The sequence below is a fragment of the Botryllus schlosseri genome, chromosome 1 (assembly GCF_051294905.1).
Source record: "Botryllus schlosseri isolate E-star chromosome 1, Bs_hap1, whole genome shotgun sequence".
NCBI classification, from domain to species: domain Eukaryota; kingdom Metazoa; phylum Chordata; class Ascidiacea; order Stolidobranchia; family Styelidae; genus Botryllus; species Botryllus schlosseri.
Genome location: NC_137236.1, coordinates 33745213 through 33763819, shown reverse-complemented (window position 1 = coordinate 33763819; position 18607 = coordinate 33745213). Strand labels below are relative to the sequence as shown.

General features: G+C 40.4%; 2 protein-coding genes across 3 annotated transcripts; one reads left to right on the top strand and one right to left on the bottom strand.

Moving 5' to 3' along the window:
* Nucleotides 1–5820: 5820 nt before the first annotated feature.
* LOC145439207 (uncharacterized) lies at nucleotides 5821–7091 on the top strand. Of its 2 annotated transcripts, XM_080316714.1 has the most exons (4): nucleotides 5821–5940; nucleotides 6351–6454; nucleotides 6514–6619; nucleotides 6676–7091. In XM_080316714.1, exons 2-4 carry the CDS (start codon nucleotides 6351–6353, stop codon nucleotides 6754–6756), a joined length of 291 nt encoding a protein of 96 aa, XP_080172840.1. In that variant the 5' UTR covers nucleotides 5821–5940; the 3' UTR covers nucleotides 6757–7091. The 2 variants fall into 2 exon arrangements, with proteins under 2 accessions (XP_080172840.1, XP_080172833.1); XM_080316707.1 differs by lacking the exon at nucleotides 5821–5940 and having other exon boundaries at nucleotides 6254–6454.
* A 5778-nt stretch (nucleotides 7092–12869) lies between these two features.
* LOC145448007 (uncharacterized) lies at nucleotides 12870–16847 on the bottom strand. Its single transcript, XM_080326320.1, has one exon. It carries the CDS (start codon nucleotides 16239–16241, stop codon nucleotides 15273–15275), a length of 969 nt encoding a protein of 322 aa, XP_080182446.1. The 5' UTR covers nucleotides 16242–16847; the 3' UTR covers nucleotides 12870–15272.
* Nucleotides 16848–18607: the final 1760 nt, after the last annotated feature.

The following is an 18607-nucleotide window of genomic DNA, read 5'->3' as shown; positions in this document are numbered from 1 at the left end:
ACCGACTTTCATCTCTATAGTTTTGACAAATTGGTTATTAATAGGTCGACCAGCCTATGAAATCTCGTCACTGTTTCTGACGCGTGTCGAACAATGTTTGGTTTGTTTTATTAAGCATATATATTATCTCCATGTCATCACTATATAATCAAATACCAATACTGCGTTTTGGTTTATAATCCCAATTTTATATAGTGCGGCCCGCAAATAGATCCAGATGTTGAATGCGGCCCGCGAACTCAAAAGTTTGCCCACCCCTGTGATAGACTATGCTCGGAGACGTCATGTCTAGACTGAATAGAATATGGGACCAACATTACTGTTGTCATTATGACATCAGAAAATCATGCAATTTCAAGTGCTCCAAAAACCGTTGCACAAGCGTGTATTTGATCATATACAGCAGGGGTCACCAACCTGGTGCCCGCGGGCACCAGGTAGCCCGCGAAGACCAGATGAGTGGCCCGCGAGCCTGTTCCAAAAATAGATCGAATAGCAGCATTTGCCAATATTCGTCAGATTATCACTAGTGACCTTTTAAATATATAAATTGAGTGATTTACCTATTCTTGTTTAAATCAAAGTATAACATGTGACTTAGAAATGACAATACATATATATATAAACACTTGAAATGATGATATCAAATATCCCCAATTAAAATTAATAATATACCAACATGTAATATTTGAAGAGCTTCTTGGAGGTACAGAACTTCAATATACAATTGAATAGTATGAATATGAATATAGGTTACTATTCAATAACATGTAATAGAATAACAAGAGATCGAAGACGTAGAATACGGCGTACTGCCCATACAGGCGATATGACGGCATGCCATCCACGGTCTTCTTGAAATTATGGGGGCTCAGTTATGGTAGCTCGACGTCCCGGACAAGGCCAAAGTAGTAAACAACATTACTATCCGGTAGCAGATAGCGCTGACGTACTAGCAGATGCAGTATGAACATTACGTATTGCATCTTTTGACACAGCTTGTCTCTCTTACACTGAACGAAGTTTATAGTACCATGTTTCTAACTTTGTGTAATCGATGCTGCTGTCAGGTATAATGAAATCTGTCATGCTTGGATGCTGAACAGTCAGAGATTGAAATTGTATCATTGCGAGATCACCTCCACCTCAAAGCCCACAAGGCTGCAGCAAACTTTTGGTGCCTTGTTGACACGGAAAAGTACAGTGGTGAATGCGCACTTGTGCAGCAGCTATGAAGGTTGCTAGCGTGTTTGGTTCAACTTATCGTTGTGTATCAGCCTTTGCAACACTCACTCAGAGTTGCAGTGCAAGTTGCATACCAGAGTACAGCGCACTGGTTGATAGCATGCAATGCCATACCTCCCACTGACCGGTATAGAAACAAATAACACGATGTCCAGTCTAACGTGTGGCGTGATTTATTTTAAAATCTGAGCTTACAGTTGTTATATAATAATTTATATAAACACGGTGCGAAGTAATTCGTGATTTCTTAAAAAGTCTTCGTGGCTAGCTGGTTGAAATGAGATGTTTTGAATCAAATGAATCTCGTAGAAGTGTTACTGCTACGCGATACCTGCCCATGCCCAATTCTATGAATATCAAAGCGGAAATTCCGTCTGATACGGGTAAACAGCGGGAGTAAATGGTAGCCGTCGCATCAATCAGTACCCAAAAGCAGGGCATGGTATGGTATGGTATGGAACGAGAATTTTCCATACTCCATACTTGCCGTACTCTCTCCATGCCATACTTGCAATTTTCCATACCATACCAACATTGTTCCATACCATACTTGATACTTATTCCATACTTTCAAATACTTTAATATCATAAGTATAGTTCCTTCACTAGCACCTATATTATTGATATTTCGGATGTCATTATTGCCTAAACTAGCCATGAGGCGAATCTAATTCCTTGCACTAGTTTTACAGAGTCTGTTTTGGTGAGCTTTAGTTCACGGTGGTGAGGTGCCGTGTACGTCTACTCTACAGCTTCCATGAGTAAAATGATATAGTCAGCAGATTGTTATCTAGGACCGTCCATAAAATGGATTGGTAACATACGGCCCGCGACGAGATTTTCTCCGGCCCGTGGACAGTTTCCCGTCTTACATGATAATGTGGCCCGAGGCCCCAGTTTGCCGAGACTCCCCACTACTTGCCTAAACGTCAAATTTTAGATATTGTATGTTATTATATAGGTGCGCGCACTTTTCGCAACGTGCTAGAGAGGAGCTTACGCGTAAGTTCATCGCAGCGAGAAGACTTGCATTATCGGCACTTACGATGTACTCAACCCTAATGAATGGTAAATTTTGGATACCGGGCTCATCAATCGCTTTGAAATCAAAATTAAGAATTGCACCGTGAGTTAGTTGATCAGAGAAAAGCAGACATGGCGGCGCCTGTATGACAATACTGTTCTCAAATCCACATTGTATTGTCATTGTCGACGAGAAATGGTTTAAAGCCACATTGCGGATGTCGATAAAATACATTCATTAAATACGATTTATTCTTTGTATATGTGCGCGAATAATGTATCCATTCAGCAATCCGGCCGCCAAGTACTTAATTTTCCTATATCCGGCCCACCGACTGGAGAAGTTGCCCGCCCCTGCTCCATAAGAATACCATCGCATTTCCAGTACATTGGCATAAGACACGTGCAAGTTTGAAGTAAATACTCGCAAAATAATTCATAATATGGGCGCACCCATAAAATATCCCAGCTACAGGCGGTCAATACTGCAGCGATCTGCGTGATTATTAGTACAGTATTTGGTTGGGGTTAGCGTGGCGAGAATTTCAAACTATGTCTACCCCACTCCCTGATCTATATTCCTAATGCGAGAGATTTTGAAATATGACCAATAGGATATCTCGGTATGTAAATAGTATAAATGTGAGGATAATGTTTCAGAAGAAATGTAATTATCAATCACATTGAGCAATTAGTACGTTGTATCATGATTGCTTGTAAGCTGTCGTCACTCAAGGAATGAGGTAGCTGGAGTTGCCTACATTACCAATTATTGCGTCACGTGATAGCCTATGCTCGGAGGCGTCGTGTCTAGACTAGAGGTCGACCGATATCGATTTTTACAGGCCGATACCGATATCTCGACACACTCACAAGGCCGATAACCGATATCATAGGCCGATATTAATATGGAAGGAGCAGAGAACAATTTCACCAAAAATATTATATGTTAGGCAAGATGGCACTTGTTCATGCCACAGAATGCTGAACAACAAACTAGAAAACTGAAATTGAAAATAATTTTTCTTAATTGTGCACATTCGTTGAAATTTGGGATAACCCAAAAAGTCAAACATGATACAGAATTGCAGATCAGTCCCGAAAAGGTAAGTTCTCTGCATGCTCACCTACTTAAACTCGTCGTGCAAGGGTAAATCTGTCATATATCGCCCTTTGCGTCGTCGATTTCTTGAGATTCAGAACACGGAGCATTGAATTTCCAATATTTTTGAAATATTTTTAAATATAAAATATCTGCCGAGACATCGGCACTCATATGCCGATATCGATAATCGGGTAAGCTCTAAATATCTGCCTCGATAATCGGCCTTGTCGATAATCGGTCGACCTCTAGTCCAGACTCAATAGAATATCGGATCAACATTACTGTTGTCATTATTACATCACAAAATCATGTCATTCCAAGTGCTCCTAAACCGTTGAACAAGCGTGTATTTGTATCTACACAGCGTTCAATAGTTCACGTTCACACATAACAAAAGCGATCGTATTCCGTGAACAGCGATCAACGTACGCTTCATGAAGCTTGCACAAATCACGATAAGATGTATAAAACACCAAAGTATGGAAGTATGGAAATGTCTTTCCATACCATAGATTAAAATCTTCCATTCCCTACCATACTTGCATTGTTCCATATTCCATACCAAAATATCGATCCATACCATACCATACTTCCATACCATACCATACCATGCCCTGCCCAAAAGTAGCCCTTGGTTGCAAAAAGGTTGGTGACCCCTGATATACAGCGTTCAATAGTTCACGTTCACCCTCTGAGCGGGTTTAACCCCTGTTGCAGAAATGAAGATAAGAAGTTGGCTACAATTTTAACATTATGTGGTAAAAAAACGCCCTAATAATAAGAGATAGGTTTTTAGTATGTATTGCTAAATAAAGAGAATATGTTTTCATAATCCAGGCATAATTAATATGGAATATTTATATTTCGAATTACTGACTGAGGATATCATGTGTGCATAGGGCTAGGCACAATGATTCTCGAATCTGAATCGAGTAGTAAAAGAAGATTTTTTCAGGGTGCCTGTACTCAAATGAGTGCCCTCCAGGCCGACAACCGGATTAATTTCACTTCGTAGTCAGCTGTCAGTCAACAAGCTTCTGCGCACTGTGCTGTGCTGTGATGCAGCAACCATACCAGTATTTCGATAGATTTTGCACCACCCTTCAATTTGTGACTTAATGCACTATTCAGGTATTTTGGATTTGACCTGGAGAACTTGACTAATTTCAGATTGGTATAATGAGCATTTTGTTAATTATTGAGTCTTGAACGCTTAGTATGGCAAACACCTGCGCAATACCAGGATGTCACTGGCAGCGGAAATCTAAGGAAAAACGCTCCGTCTTCACAATATATAGGCCAGATTTGGCAAGGTCTGATGAAGAGCGGAGGCACAGACGTGCTTTAACCCGATTCATATTGCATTGGCGGGATCCGTCCAAAGGTGATAATTTCCAACATCTACTGCATAAAGAAACGTAAGTTCGACTTGTTTCTTGTAAGTATCAGCTGTGTCTCATAATAATTACTATCTCTACCTTTATAATTGGAAGTAGCCTACATGTTATCCTCTATGTTACCATATTCTATATTTCGCTTCCACTGCTGCAAGTTGTTTTTATTTTCAGTTTCCAGTATGTCAATACTACAATATCTCGTTCAGTCCGATCATTTCTGGATATTTATTATTCTGCTTGAATTATTGTGAAAATAATGCGAGAGTAATACTGTTTCATATTCCAGTGCAGCCATCTGTGATCACCATTTTGAAAAGGACGCCATAATCATATCTGCTGGTGGAAAACGATCTCTTCGTTGCGGAGCCTTGCCAACCTTGAATTTGCCACAAAAATCCCATAGTGCAAAGTCTTCAGTCAGGAAACCTCCCACAAACCGCAGGCATCTATCACCTCGCAGACAAGTTCACTCTTCACTCAAAGCACTTCGAGATGCTATTAATGACCTTCCTAAAAATGTTCAAGGTAACAGTTATTCCGTAAATAAGTCTTCAACTAATGCTAAGCCCTATTCGCAGTAGGCAGTTCAGGATTATTTTTAGAGGCTTGGATATTTACTGATCATGGTGCTCCGATCCTCAGCATCTCCTCAAGGTAGCTTTACCTGATAATTTTAGATCATATTATTGTAGTACGGTGAGCATTACCGTACCCGATATGATCGTCGCAGTGGAATCAAAGTGACTTATGTCCAGTTTTCAAATTTTGAAGGTCCATTTTTAAAACTTGAAAAAATTCAAGTTTTTGAAACTTTTTCGGCCATTGCTTGGCCATGGTTATGTGAGTTTCATTAATTCAAAGTTAATCAGGGCCAATATATGGCTGAAAGATGCTGAGAACTGCACGCAAATTCAATTTTCTCAAAATGTGTAAAATGGGCATAAGTCACTTTGATTCCACTGCGACGATATTCTTATATCCTAACAGACCACACGGAACTCTCTCTATTCATCGAAAACAGAGGGATCTCGATACATGAACATGAATGGTAGAGGGCAAGATATATAATGGACGGATATCCCAAAACTGTTTGACGTGGAATCGCGCAGCCTGGCACTTTACTAGTCCGGATTGACATTGGCCCATGTTAATTTAAATCCACGATCTAAAGTAGGCAAAAAATATGTTTGACACCCCTGGTCTAGATCAGTGCTTTTCAACCGGTGGGCTGCGGCCAACTTGGGCCGCGAAGACATTTTAAGAAACGATGATAGATTCCAATTTTTAGATCTGTTCTCTGTAATTGACGGACCTGCGGGGCTCATGCAATTTCGGACTAAACTCACTAAAGCCTTACGGAAAAAATGTGTTTTTGGTCCGAAAGTGCATGAGTCCCGCAGCTATTCGCTTTATTGTCTGTAGTGGTTTGAACGTTTTGCCGCGAAAGGGTGTCTGGTGGGCCACGCAATGAAATTTGGATGGAAAATGGGACGCGAACTGAAAAAGGTTGAGAAGCACTGGTCTAGATGATGCGCTTGCAATCATTCACTGGGCTGAGATGTGACCATTTTTCATGCCAGATGAATGTCAGTTTGGCTACGGGTGTATTGAGTCACAAAGTTGGAAATTGTTTGAAAGGGATGGGAGCAACCGGTACATCTGATTTTGTTCTGATGATGGAAAGGTATGAGTAACTAATTTTCACTTATATAACAAGGGGCTTGATTTTATGACCTAAAACAGATGGTTCAATATCGTCACATGCCGCATTAGTTATCCGATATGCAGCCTGGACGATGAAAGAATTGCATGGCTGAGTGAATTTGCGGATCGATTATTGAGTTGGAAGGTCAGTTCCTCATAGTTATTATTCAAGGTATTTTCGGGTTATCATGTATTTTTTAGAAATATGCTGAAAGTCGTGGTGAGCCAAAACGAATGATGGCCAAACCCACGATGGAAGGCCTGAGCCGAGTCACTGACTGAGCCGAAGTCAATATTGAAACCAATTAATAATAGAGTGAATATCATGACTTCTTTTGCTCATGAAATATCCTCCTGATATTAATGCAATGATAGCCGCGCCAGCAGGGTTGTAATGACTCGAGTCATGACTCGACTCGAGTCACGATTTTCTGATGACTCGACTTGACTCGAGTCATTTTTTCAAAATACGGAAATGACTCGACTCGACTCGAGTGAATATGTGTATTGACTCGACTTGGACTCGAGTCATTGCGCATGACTCGAACCAAGTCATTGACTCGACACTCAGACGGCCAAGACCGACATTTCATTGTAATTCCGAAGCCAACACACTATTGGGATTACGTCTGTTGGTACTGGCACTTGAATATGGGACCAGAAACTACTAAAAGTGAGGAAAATTGGTATATTATAAATGCAAAACATTCGATATCACAAAACAGAGTTAATAAAAGTGGGTTTACCAAGACTTTAACTGGAAACTGAGCAGTCTATACAATGACTTGGACTCGGACTCGAGTCATAATTCCATGACTCGGACTCGACCCTCTGCTCGCTGACTTGGACTCGGACATGGCTCGGTGGTGAATTGAAATGACTCGACTTGACTCGAGTCAAAACTATAAAAATCAGATTGACTTGTGACTCGGAGCCTTGTGACTTGGTTACAACCCTGCGCGCCAGTGGTTATGTACTGTATCAATAACCTGTTCTGATTGCCCTATATCCTATCTGCACCAAACATACTTGCATTTTTAACAGTCAATCTGGCCAACAACCTGCCGCTTCATGCTATGAAGCGACAACAAATCTGACGAGCATCCGGTCTCTCGACCGTGAATCACGTGTTGCCCATCTATCCGTAGGTTAGTTATCTATAGTATGACTGAGTAGAAAAGAAGCAGCAAATATCACACGGAAATGTCAACGTGCGTAATAATCATTCATAGAGTGGGTAATACATATCTTATATAGATTAGAATGTCGGTATGGACGGTATGAGGGTATTAATTAGACATTTCAAGGCAGCTAATTACAAGAGCGCAGATTACAGACTAATGCCCTCTTGGGCAGTGTGATGAAATTCACTAAGTCACAATGTATATTGGTGACGTCATGCCATTATTTAATACATTTCGCCCATCCTCAATTTCTATCCTGGCGGCCGCTGCGGTGCCTTCGAGTAGGGGTTAAGCTACCATAAGTCCGATTTGTCGTCATTTTTGGAAAAATGTACTCCCTTGGCCCAAATGTCCTCCTTTGTGACAATTTATACTCATTTTAAGCCGGAAATGCCCAGGAAGACCACGAAAGACGTTCAATGTTGACCTAAAAGATGAACGACGGAGTATGCGGGAGTCAAATCTTAAAAATGACTTTTCGTTCAACACTGCCGAACCATAGGTAAATACAGGATAATTCGGGAGAGTGAGGACCTTTTTTTTTAGTCAACATTACAATATTTCCAGTAATTATGGCAAAATCAGAGAGATAGGGTAGTGGTAGGCCTACATTCCACAGCTGCAACACGAATGGGTTCTGAGTGCGAGACCTACCGCACCGCACGAAAACACCTGACAACAGCTATAGGCCTACCTGGTCAGTCATCCACAAAATCAGAGCCGAAAAACACTCCGTCAGCCCACCCGCCTGAAAACGTTGGTCTTGTTCCCCCACAGTTGAATGGTCGTTTTAACCAATACTTGTGCGAACGTTCATTCTACTCAGTGTAGGCAGAGAGCTTATCATATGCAACCTAGCCGCGCGAAGCGCGAATATTTTTTATAATTCACGACTGAATCGGTCAATAATATTGGTAATTGCATATATATTGTTATAAATTTTATATCCTCTCAGAATTATCAGATTTTTGGTAGAGCTATGTAAGTTGTCGTCTTGCACAATTTAGGGCACGTAATAAATAATTCGGGCTGGCCTGTTAGAATAATTGCTTCGTCGCATGTCATTGCTTCGTGACCTACTGTCTGTTAAATAGTTCACAGATATTTAAATCGCCCAAACGCACTAAACTAAAAAAACGTACACGATTTCAAATTGGTGTTTCTGTAATGGCAAATACTTTTTCTCGGTGGTAGGGCATTCGTCCTTTGGGGTACAGATTCGGCGCCAAACATTTCGGCACCTATATAAATATATCGAAATTTTCAGTCAACAAAGCGCAGTTTTTTTTCGGCAACGGTTTTCTTGCTGCTGAATTTTTGGTAGACTTTTTGGAGTGCCATGTTGGTCAAAACTTTGGTTATGTGTTGGTGCGTCGTGGTTTGGTCATAGCTGTAGGCGAAATGCCTATTTCTTCAAATCATGCGTATTTCTTGGGTGAATGGCACCCAATAATCAAGACATTTACTGATGCTAAAAGGTTAAAAAGATTTGGATTAAGTTTGAGAAAAAAATACTCAATAAATTATGTTCATTCACGAAATAATTTTGGGCCTCCTTCCAGCTCAGACTCCGCACACGATTCCAAATTTATATATCTGCAATGGAAAAAGAACTATTCACTGTGGGATAGCATTTGTCATATGGTGTACAGATTGTATGGACAGTGGAATTCGGCGCCAGCCATTAAGGCACCTATAGACAAATTGACGTATAAATATATCGACGTTTTCGGTCAGGGCCGTGTCCTTTTCGGCTAAGGTGCTCTCGCTGCTAAATTTTCGACACACATTTTGGAGTCCCGTGTCAGCCTATAACTTCATCATGTGTTGGTGCGTCGTTGCGTGGTAGTGACTGATGTCGAGATGTATATTACTATAAATCATGCGTATTTCGTGGGGGAAGGGCACCCAGAAATTAATGCATTTAGTGACACTAAATCGCTCAAAGCGCGACAAAAAACTGAATAAGTTGGATGAACTTTTTTTTAAAAGTACGCTTTATTTTATGGTCATTCATGCAATGACTTTGGGCCCCCTTCAATTAGCGGGATTCGGGTGCGGCATTTACGGTAGGCTTACCATATTTCGGAAATGAAAAAAGAGGACACTTTTTCATTCAGACATGCAAAACTGGAGAAAAATTCTCAAAAACCGGTAAATTTTTCCCACTTCATGATCGGTTGACTAAAAAAAAAAGGTCATCACTTCCGCTCAGAGCTCAAAATCACGTTTTTCACTACACATTGCTAGGTGGATGAGTAAAAAAAAAGGTCTTCTTTTCGCTCAGAGCTCAAATCACCGCTTTTCCCTCCGATATAACCGCCGGAGCTTCACTTCTGCGCTAATTTGCGGCATATCACTCGCAATTTCCTCTAAATCTGACCTAAATTTTCAAAAAAGAGGACAAAATCTCAAAAAAGAGGACAAAAGGGCGTCCTCCGAGGACACTTTCAAAAAAGTCAAAAAAGAGGACAAATCCTCTTAAAAGAGGACGTATGGTAAGCCTAATTTACGGTCATGCACAAAATGAATGAGTTGAAAACGAATGATCGTGCAAACTGCGCGGTTTAGCGAGTCAGCTCGTACTTGTCGCTTGCGTGTCGTCATATATATGACACAGCGAGAGCTTCAAGTCAGATCAAGCGTGGGTCCTGAAGTTCCTCACGAAGTTCTGAATCAGTATAAAATTTAATATTTCATTTATTTTATCAATGGACAAGTGTTCAGCAAATTGCATATTGAAATTAAGGTATAAAATTCTAATATACCCAGGGGACCGGTAGAAAAGTCGTCGCGGACCGGCGGTTGAGAACCACTGTGCTATACTATATAACCTACTTGCTGTATCGCTCACGCAAGTTAAAGTTAAGCGGGGCATCTGCAATCCTAATTAGCATATAGACTTGTGACTCCAGACCGAAATGACACCCCCACAGGATACAAAGTCATGTAAATGGCCTTTGCGATGCGCCGGTGCCTGGCCAGCGAAACCGTCGAACATTTTCTTCTTGATTGTCCGAAGTATGCCTACAACCAGGGCCGTAACAGTACTTCGTCAGCCCCCAAAACGCTGGTCTTGGACCCTCATAAGGTGTTAAACTTAACTTATGGGGGTCTTGGACCCCCAGCACCCCCTTTCTGGCGTGTCCAGTATTCGGTGACTTATAGTCACTGACTACAAGGAACTGGTGTTGCCCAGTCGTGCGAAGCTCGAAAAACACATCTTGGGTGTATGTAGATCAATAAAATTGGAATAACATATACTGTCAAATTTTTAATTGGTGTCTTTGAAATTTCAGAGCTCGAAATTATTACTTACACATCTGCGGGCGGGCACGTTGATATCATCTACTTTGCTTGGTGTTGCTATTTCGTGAACTTCCGTTTGCAGTATAATCAATATATATTTCGAAATCGCTGGAGCAAGTAGGCTACCAGACCTGAAGAACTTTTTCCGTGCGACGCACACGACTCAAACTTGGCATTTCTTCAAGGGGCATAATTTTTTTCTACCGGTGGCATTTGTAAAGTGGGGCTCGGATTGCCAGGACAAGAATATCAGTTGCCGTCCGTTTAGGCGCCTACGGAAAAGGGAAAATTCGACATATATGTAGGCTATATTGGTTTCGCCCAACATGAGGCGGTCCATTTGCTGTAGCTCAGGAGTCGGGAACTAATGATTCGCGAATCATAAATGGCCCTTTTGATGATTTGATATGACTCTCTGATAAATTTTCAATTTTGTACTTAATTCGCATCTTATTCGTCAATATTGATGCAACTTTTTTTGCAAATTTTCATAACAGCCAGAATCGTTATTTCTTGTAGTACCTCAGACAAGTCTATGTGAGGTTAGGACAGTGACCTGTTAAAAGGTTTTAGGGACACCAAAACCCCCTTTTAAAAAATACCTAAATTTATGTGCGGCATTGTCTGCTGATGATTGCTCATTTATCACTATAATATAATTGCTTCATTCCAAAATAGGGCAAATTGAACATCTTCAAGTCATTCAGGGGTCCGCATCGGATAAATTTAATCCGTCGAGTTCGACACGAATAATATTTTTGTCACGCCGGCAACCACTATCTCTTGCAAATGCGCTGTAATAGCTTTCAAAGGGTTCCAGACAGTGGAAGCTAAGTTAGGTTGTCGCATCCTCAACTGTCGTTTTTCATTGAGTCGTATACTTAACTGTCAGGCAATCGGCTTGATCTGGGCTGCTGGTAAACAGCACATGGCGTATACCATGCAGTATACTTCGATTTCTTTCCACAGTGACCACCAGCAAGCATGCGGCAGCGCCATGCTTCTGCAGTTAGGCAAGGGATGGTTTCAAAGTGAGGTTCACGTTTGCGTTCTGTGAATGAACCTCAGAAATTTGGGTTCGCGTTGACACGTGATTATGACATCATAATATGAAATTCATTGCATTTCAACTTCGGTCCACTGTCTGCAACGGGCTGGAAGCTTTATTAGAAATTTAGCACTAAACGAACATACACCTTGCAAGTTTCAAAAATTGAGTTTACGTCGTTAGATAGATAAGTTTGCTCGAAATATTCTACTTTCCGTTTGTAAATGTTCAGCAGAGTTGTAATGACTCGACTCGAGTCTCGATTTTCTGATGACTCGAGTTATTTTCTCAAAATATGGAAATGACTCGACTCGAGTCAATGTGTGTATTGGCACGACTTGGACGCGAGTCATTACGCATGACTCGAACCAAGTCATATGATTCGAGACTCAAACGGCCAAGACCGAATTTTCATTGTAATTTCGAAGAAAGGTAAAGTAACCACACTATTGGGATTTCGTCTATTGGTACTGGGTACTTGAAAATGCGACCAGGAACTGCTGAAAGTAAGGAAAATTAGTATATTATAAAAGCGAAACATTCGATGTGACCAAACAAAGGTATAAAAAGTGACTTCAACTGGAAACTGAGCAGTCAACACAATGACTTGGACTCGAGTCATAATACCAAGACTCTGACTCGACCCTCTGTTCGCTGACTTGGGACTTGACTCGACGGTAAATTGAAAATGACTCGACTTGACTCGAGTTTAAACTACAAAAGTTAGATTGACTTATGACTCAAAGCCATGTTACCCGGTTACAACCCTGATATTTAGTGACTCTATGCTGTGAGTTGGCCCGCAATCACACAACATCAAGAACGAAATACCCTTCATGTAGGTAATCAGTGAATTGTGTTTATTCAACTAATCATTTATTGACATCAACGAAATTGATATAACAAATGCACTGTTGTCTCGTGTATAAAATCTAGCAATATTTTACGCCATGACATGCGGAAGGCTGCAATGACGTAAACCTGGTCATATTAAAATTTACAGAGTGCTGCAGATCATATTTGGCTCAACTCGGGCATAGTTGGGAACGCATTGGGGCACATGATATAAGCGAAGTCTTTCAAAGGTAGATTTCCTACAAATGCGATTTTCACAACTATTAAATTGATGGTACAGAACACGATATTGATACAAATATCCATAGCAGCAGTGGCATTTTACAAGACCTCAAAAAGAACAGAAAAAAAACATAACAGACTTCGTTTTCCAGTGAAGGATTCTTCAACGCTTACTCGAATCGTGTCAGATTTTGAATGGGTTAACGGATAGGAGGTTATTCTCCGTCAAATGGAGTGTCCACCATGTCGGAAATTCAAAAACTAGATAGTCAGTACGGAACCAGCTAGCTCGACACAATTCTACCGCAAGTGTACGTGGCAACAACACTAGCCATTTATTCAGTCAAATATAATAACCGGTATTGAGCCATTACAAAAACCGGGTCTCTCCACACTAGTGCGGGGCGGATCGGCAGATTATCTGGTCCGGCTTCTACGCCGGATTCTCGAGATTACCGTTATTCAGTCCTAAAATAATCATCTACGAGGATTCATTTCTGGTAAACTACAAAAACAGTTAATTATCCAGTAAGGGTTCAGGTTATAGCCTTTATTGAATATTGCAATAAAAACTCACATATTTGTATTGAACACAGGTTTGCATTAGAGGTCTACCGATATTGATTTTTGCAGGCCGATACCGATTAATATCGACACACTCACAAGGCCGATAACCGATATCACAGGCCGATATTTATATGGAAGGAGCAGAGGACCATTTCGCCAAAAAAATTATACATCAGGCAAGATGGCACTAGTACATGCCACTGAAAGCAGAACAACAAACGAGAAAACTCAAATCAAAAATAATTATTGATTAATTGTGCACTTTCATTGAAATTCGGGATAACCCAAAAGGCAACGTGTGATAAGGAATTGCAGATCAGCCCAGTAAAGGTAGATTGTAATGCAGGACACACATAGTTTCTCTGCATGCTAATGCAGTTGAACTCGTACTTCAAGGCGAAATCTGTTACGTATCGCCCTTTTCGTCGTCGATTTCTAGAGATTGAAAACACGGAGCATTGAATTTCCAATATTTTTGAATTTTTTCAGGCATAAAATCTCTGCCTTCATAATCAAATATCGATAATCGGGAAAGTTTCAAATATCGTCCTTGATAATCGGTCGACCTCTGGTTTGTATTGGCGCATTTGGTATTTACAAAATTCATGTTCATCAATAGGCCCAATAGCGATTATGACCATATCAAAAAGTACGATTTGGCTTCGAACGCTTTGGAAAATTAATGCGAATCAGGTTCCGACAGAAAATGAAAAAAAACGGCCGGATATCCAGTCCTGTTCCGGTCCATTGCCCGCTCTAATCCCACACACACATAACCTCTTGAGGAGCATTCAATAATAACGCAAGGAATTGCTGTTACGTCAGGGAATATTCAGGCACGAAGTTGGCTCATAGAATGTGAGGCCAAAATTACATAACTTCAAGATACCGGAAAATAATGAATATTGACACAAAAATCTTGCATAAGAATAAGAAAGGGGCACAGCGTTCTAAATATGATGTGGTCTTAAACAAACGTTGACAGCGTGAAAAACACTTTGGCGGCGGTCATTTTCCTCAGAAAATCACGGTAATGAAACTGCACCTCATAGATATCTACGAAAAGTACCATTCCAGACAAGGAATCTCTGTGATATCGAGTCGACCAGTCAATAGCTTTTCAACATGGCACGCATTGCTTCACTGTTGCACTGTTTCAACGCGGTCAAGGCAGAGTATGAATTTTAAATAGTTGTCAGTCGAGATTAGTAAGGAAATGTGTCTTTCGATTCAATAGCAAGGTGGTTTGGTTACAGTTAGATGACGTACCAACGACAACTGAAAATGGGCTTGTACCAGCAACAAGCTTCGCACACTAATATACCTGGTTGAACGTTGTCCGTCGACTGCCAGTACAGTATGGGCCATAAAGTCTGCAAAGGGTTAAGAAGTGATAGCACGACATCTTGATATCACAGTGATAGACGTATTGGCATGGTACTTTTCTTGCAAATCTTTTAGCTGCAGATCGAACATGGTGGTTTGAGAGGAAATGGCTGCTGCCGACCACATCATATTTAGAGCGCAGTGCCTCAGTAATACATCAAGATTCCATGGACTAATGATACCGAAACGAAATTTGACTTGATCAAATTTTGTCACAAAATTCACATTCATTGTTTTAGACACAAGTGTGAATAATGAATACCAATGTGGCTCAAATAATTAAATTCTTTATCGCAAATATGACATTTATAGTTTTTGACACCAGCATGCATCTGCATATGATTCTTAAGGGTACTTTTGCGTCTCAATTCTTTCCCACAAATATCGCATTTATGGTTTTTGATGCCAACATGCATGTCGATATGGAGCTTGAGGTGTACATTTCGAACAAATTGTTTCCCACAAATATAACATTCATGGTTTTTGATGCCAGCATGTAGATCTAAAACATGGCGCTCGAGGTGAGATTTTCGACTGAATACTTTTCCACAAATATCACATTTATAGTTTTTAGTGCCAGCATGCATATGCATATGACGTTCGAGGACACTTTTCAAGACAAATTCATCCCCGCAAATATCACATTTATGGCTTTTGACGCCAAGATGTCTTTCGATATGTCGCTCGAGGACATATTTTCGACCAAACTCTTTTCCACAAATATCACATTTATGGTTTTTGATGCCAGCATGAAGATTCATATGAATGTTGAGGTAACCTTTCCTACTAAATTCCTTCCCACATAATTCGCATTTATGATTTTTAATACCGGCATGTATATCCATATGTGGCTTGAGCTCGCTCTTCCTACTGAATGCTTTCCCACAAAAATCGCATTTATGATTTTTGGTGCCAGTGTGCATATGCATATGACGCTTGAAGTCAATTTTCAAAGTGAATGCCCTCCCACAAATATCGCATTCATGATTTTTGATGCCGGCATGCATATCCATATGCTGATTGAGGCCACGCTTTTGAGAATATGCTCTTCCACATATATCACATTTATAATTTTTGACGCCACCATGCTCATGTGTATGAAGAAAAGGGTTATCGTTTCGAGATCCTTCTTTCTTGAAAATATCGTAGAAAAGGTCCTTCATGTCATGATCAATAGTTGGTACATTCGATTCCATGTCCCTTTTTCGTGTAACTATTGATAACTCTGCTTAGCACACACAGCGTGGCTCAATGACAGTACGCCATATGGATTTAATCCAAACAAAGAGCAACGATAGATTATAGACAACATAATTTGCTAATTGGTATATCGTACAACATACAAATATATGTCTAGAATGAAACTGACTGCATTCCAAATAATGCTGCACTGTCACGTTATTCTTGAATAATTCAGTCACAGTTTTGTAGCTGCAGCATTATAATTTGACAGTAAGTGAAAATGCGATTCCACGAAGTCAACACAATGATGTACTTATATAAGCAAATCAGGACATTTTACTCAATTCCGTGCAAATCTGCATGAAATTAACGGACTCTCACAAATTTCTACGTACAACGAAAATCATAAGAATAAGAGTGTATGATTTCATTACATCTGACTTCGGGGGGGGGGGGGGGGGGGGGTGGCTTAGCAAACTATGATTGCCTTGAAACTAGGGACGATAAAACAGAAAACGACATTACGATAGAAATAGTGATACAGCAACCGTGACGTCATGCAATCAGTAAATATTTTTGCCACAACCCCAAAAGCTCCATCACTGGAAAATGAGAATGCACAAATAGCCGTAATGAACTAACTGAACGAAAAATACCTATGTTAATCTGTCCATATCCATTCCCAGTGAACTCCGGACTATTCTACTTTTCATTCTATTCTACACATTGAAATCGCGAGTGGCAATGTTATGAATTGTTGCTGGGATTGCATATTGTCGCACGGAGCGCGGAAATTTTTCAGATTCACGGATGAATTCCGGAATTAATAGTAAGCAGTATCACATATTACTATCAAATATTTATCCTTTCTCCGTCCATGTGATCAGATTCACCGGTAGGGTTTATGGAGGAAGTGCTTTCGAAAATTTAAGGCAAGTTATAAATGATAATGCATCTTAGGGTGAGCCAATTGTTATTAGTCACTTTGTTGCATGCTGTTATTTCTTGACCCCCATCAGAATTGTCGATTTTATCGGTAAAGGAAATAGTGGAAATATATTGAAATCGCCCAAATGCACCACAAACAAATTTCTTTCGCGAGGAGCACACGATTGCGATTCTGGCTCATATTGAGAAGGCTGCTACTAATGTAATTTTCCATGTATAATGCACAAAATTTTACCGATTTTTTGGCCTAAAATACTATATTCTTTTACCAAAATATGGCTGAATGTCGATTGTCAAGTTCGCGTATAGATGTATTGTATAGATATGTAGAGTCTGATGTCGCGAAAGCACTTCGAAACTGATTGCTGCGATGAGCGTGTGGTACAGAAACCACTATGTCTTCTGCGATAGCTGAGGTGGTTGTGGATGCCTATTATCTGTTCAATAGATAGGCCTTGTCTCAAAGCGTTTGTCTACACCACCACCGTCGATGGCTTGCATAATATTTGATAAAGTGATTTGAAATGCCAACTAAAATATCAGTGGGACACTGTATTCATATCGCAGGTATGACTACCCGTCAATTCAACCAATTCAGTTCTAGTTGTTTTACAACGGCAAAGTTCGTTTCAACACATAACACTATCTCGTACAAAGAATTGATAAGCGATTACATACAACGGCGTTGTGAAATGAATAATTTCAACGTCCGCGATACTATGTCATTTTCAAACAACAACACGCGGCGCGTGTATGTGCGCTGAATGCGAGACGCCTGGCGTCGAACACAGTGTAGCCAACTGTAGCCATCGGTATATCAGCACTCGTTACAATCGACTGTATTATCGTAAGAACCTCACTCAGGTCGTTTTGGAATCCTGATATTGCTGTGGAATGAGTCAGACGATGATTCTATCCCGAGCAGCTCCGTGTATGACGTAGTCGCAAATTCAAAAATCAAATTCTCTTTTATTTTCAAAAAGTTGAGAACACTTCCAGGCATAGGGGCATCACCTGTTACTCTCTCGCTTTCAGAGTAGCTCAGTTGGTTAGGCGCCTGTTTCCTGATTACAGCGATATATTGGGTGTCGGTTCAAGTCCCGCGGTTCACATTTTATGAATCTTTTTCTGAATGCATTAAAATTCGGTCCTGAGGCCGACCGCGGGAGGTGGGTTAAAACACAGCTATTCATGTACTGCGAATGCAGGGTGCGTACTATACACGGGTACAGGCTTTTTCACAGAAATTACATGCTATTTCAAGGGTGCGTATTATACATGGGGCGGGGACGTACTATACTTAGTAAATTACGGTACTATTTGAACAGGTTCTTGGAGGTACAGAACTTCAATATATACAATTGAATAGTATATTAATATTGAAATGAACCCGAATATTTTTGGCTGACACTCGTCATAAATCGGACAATGA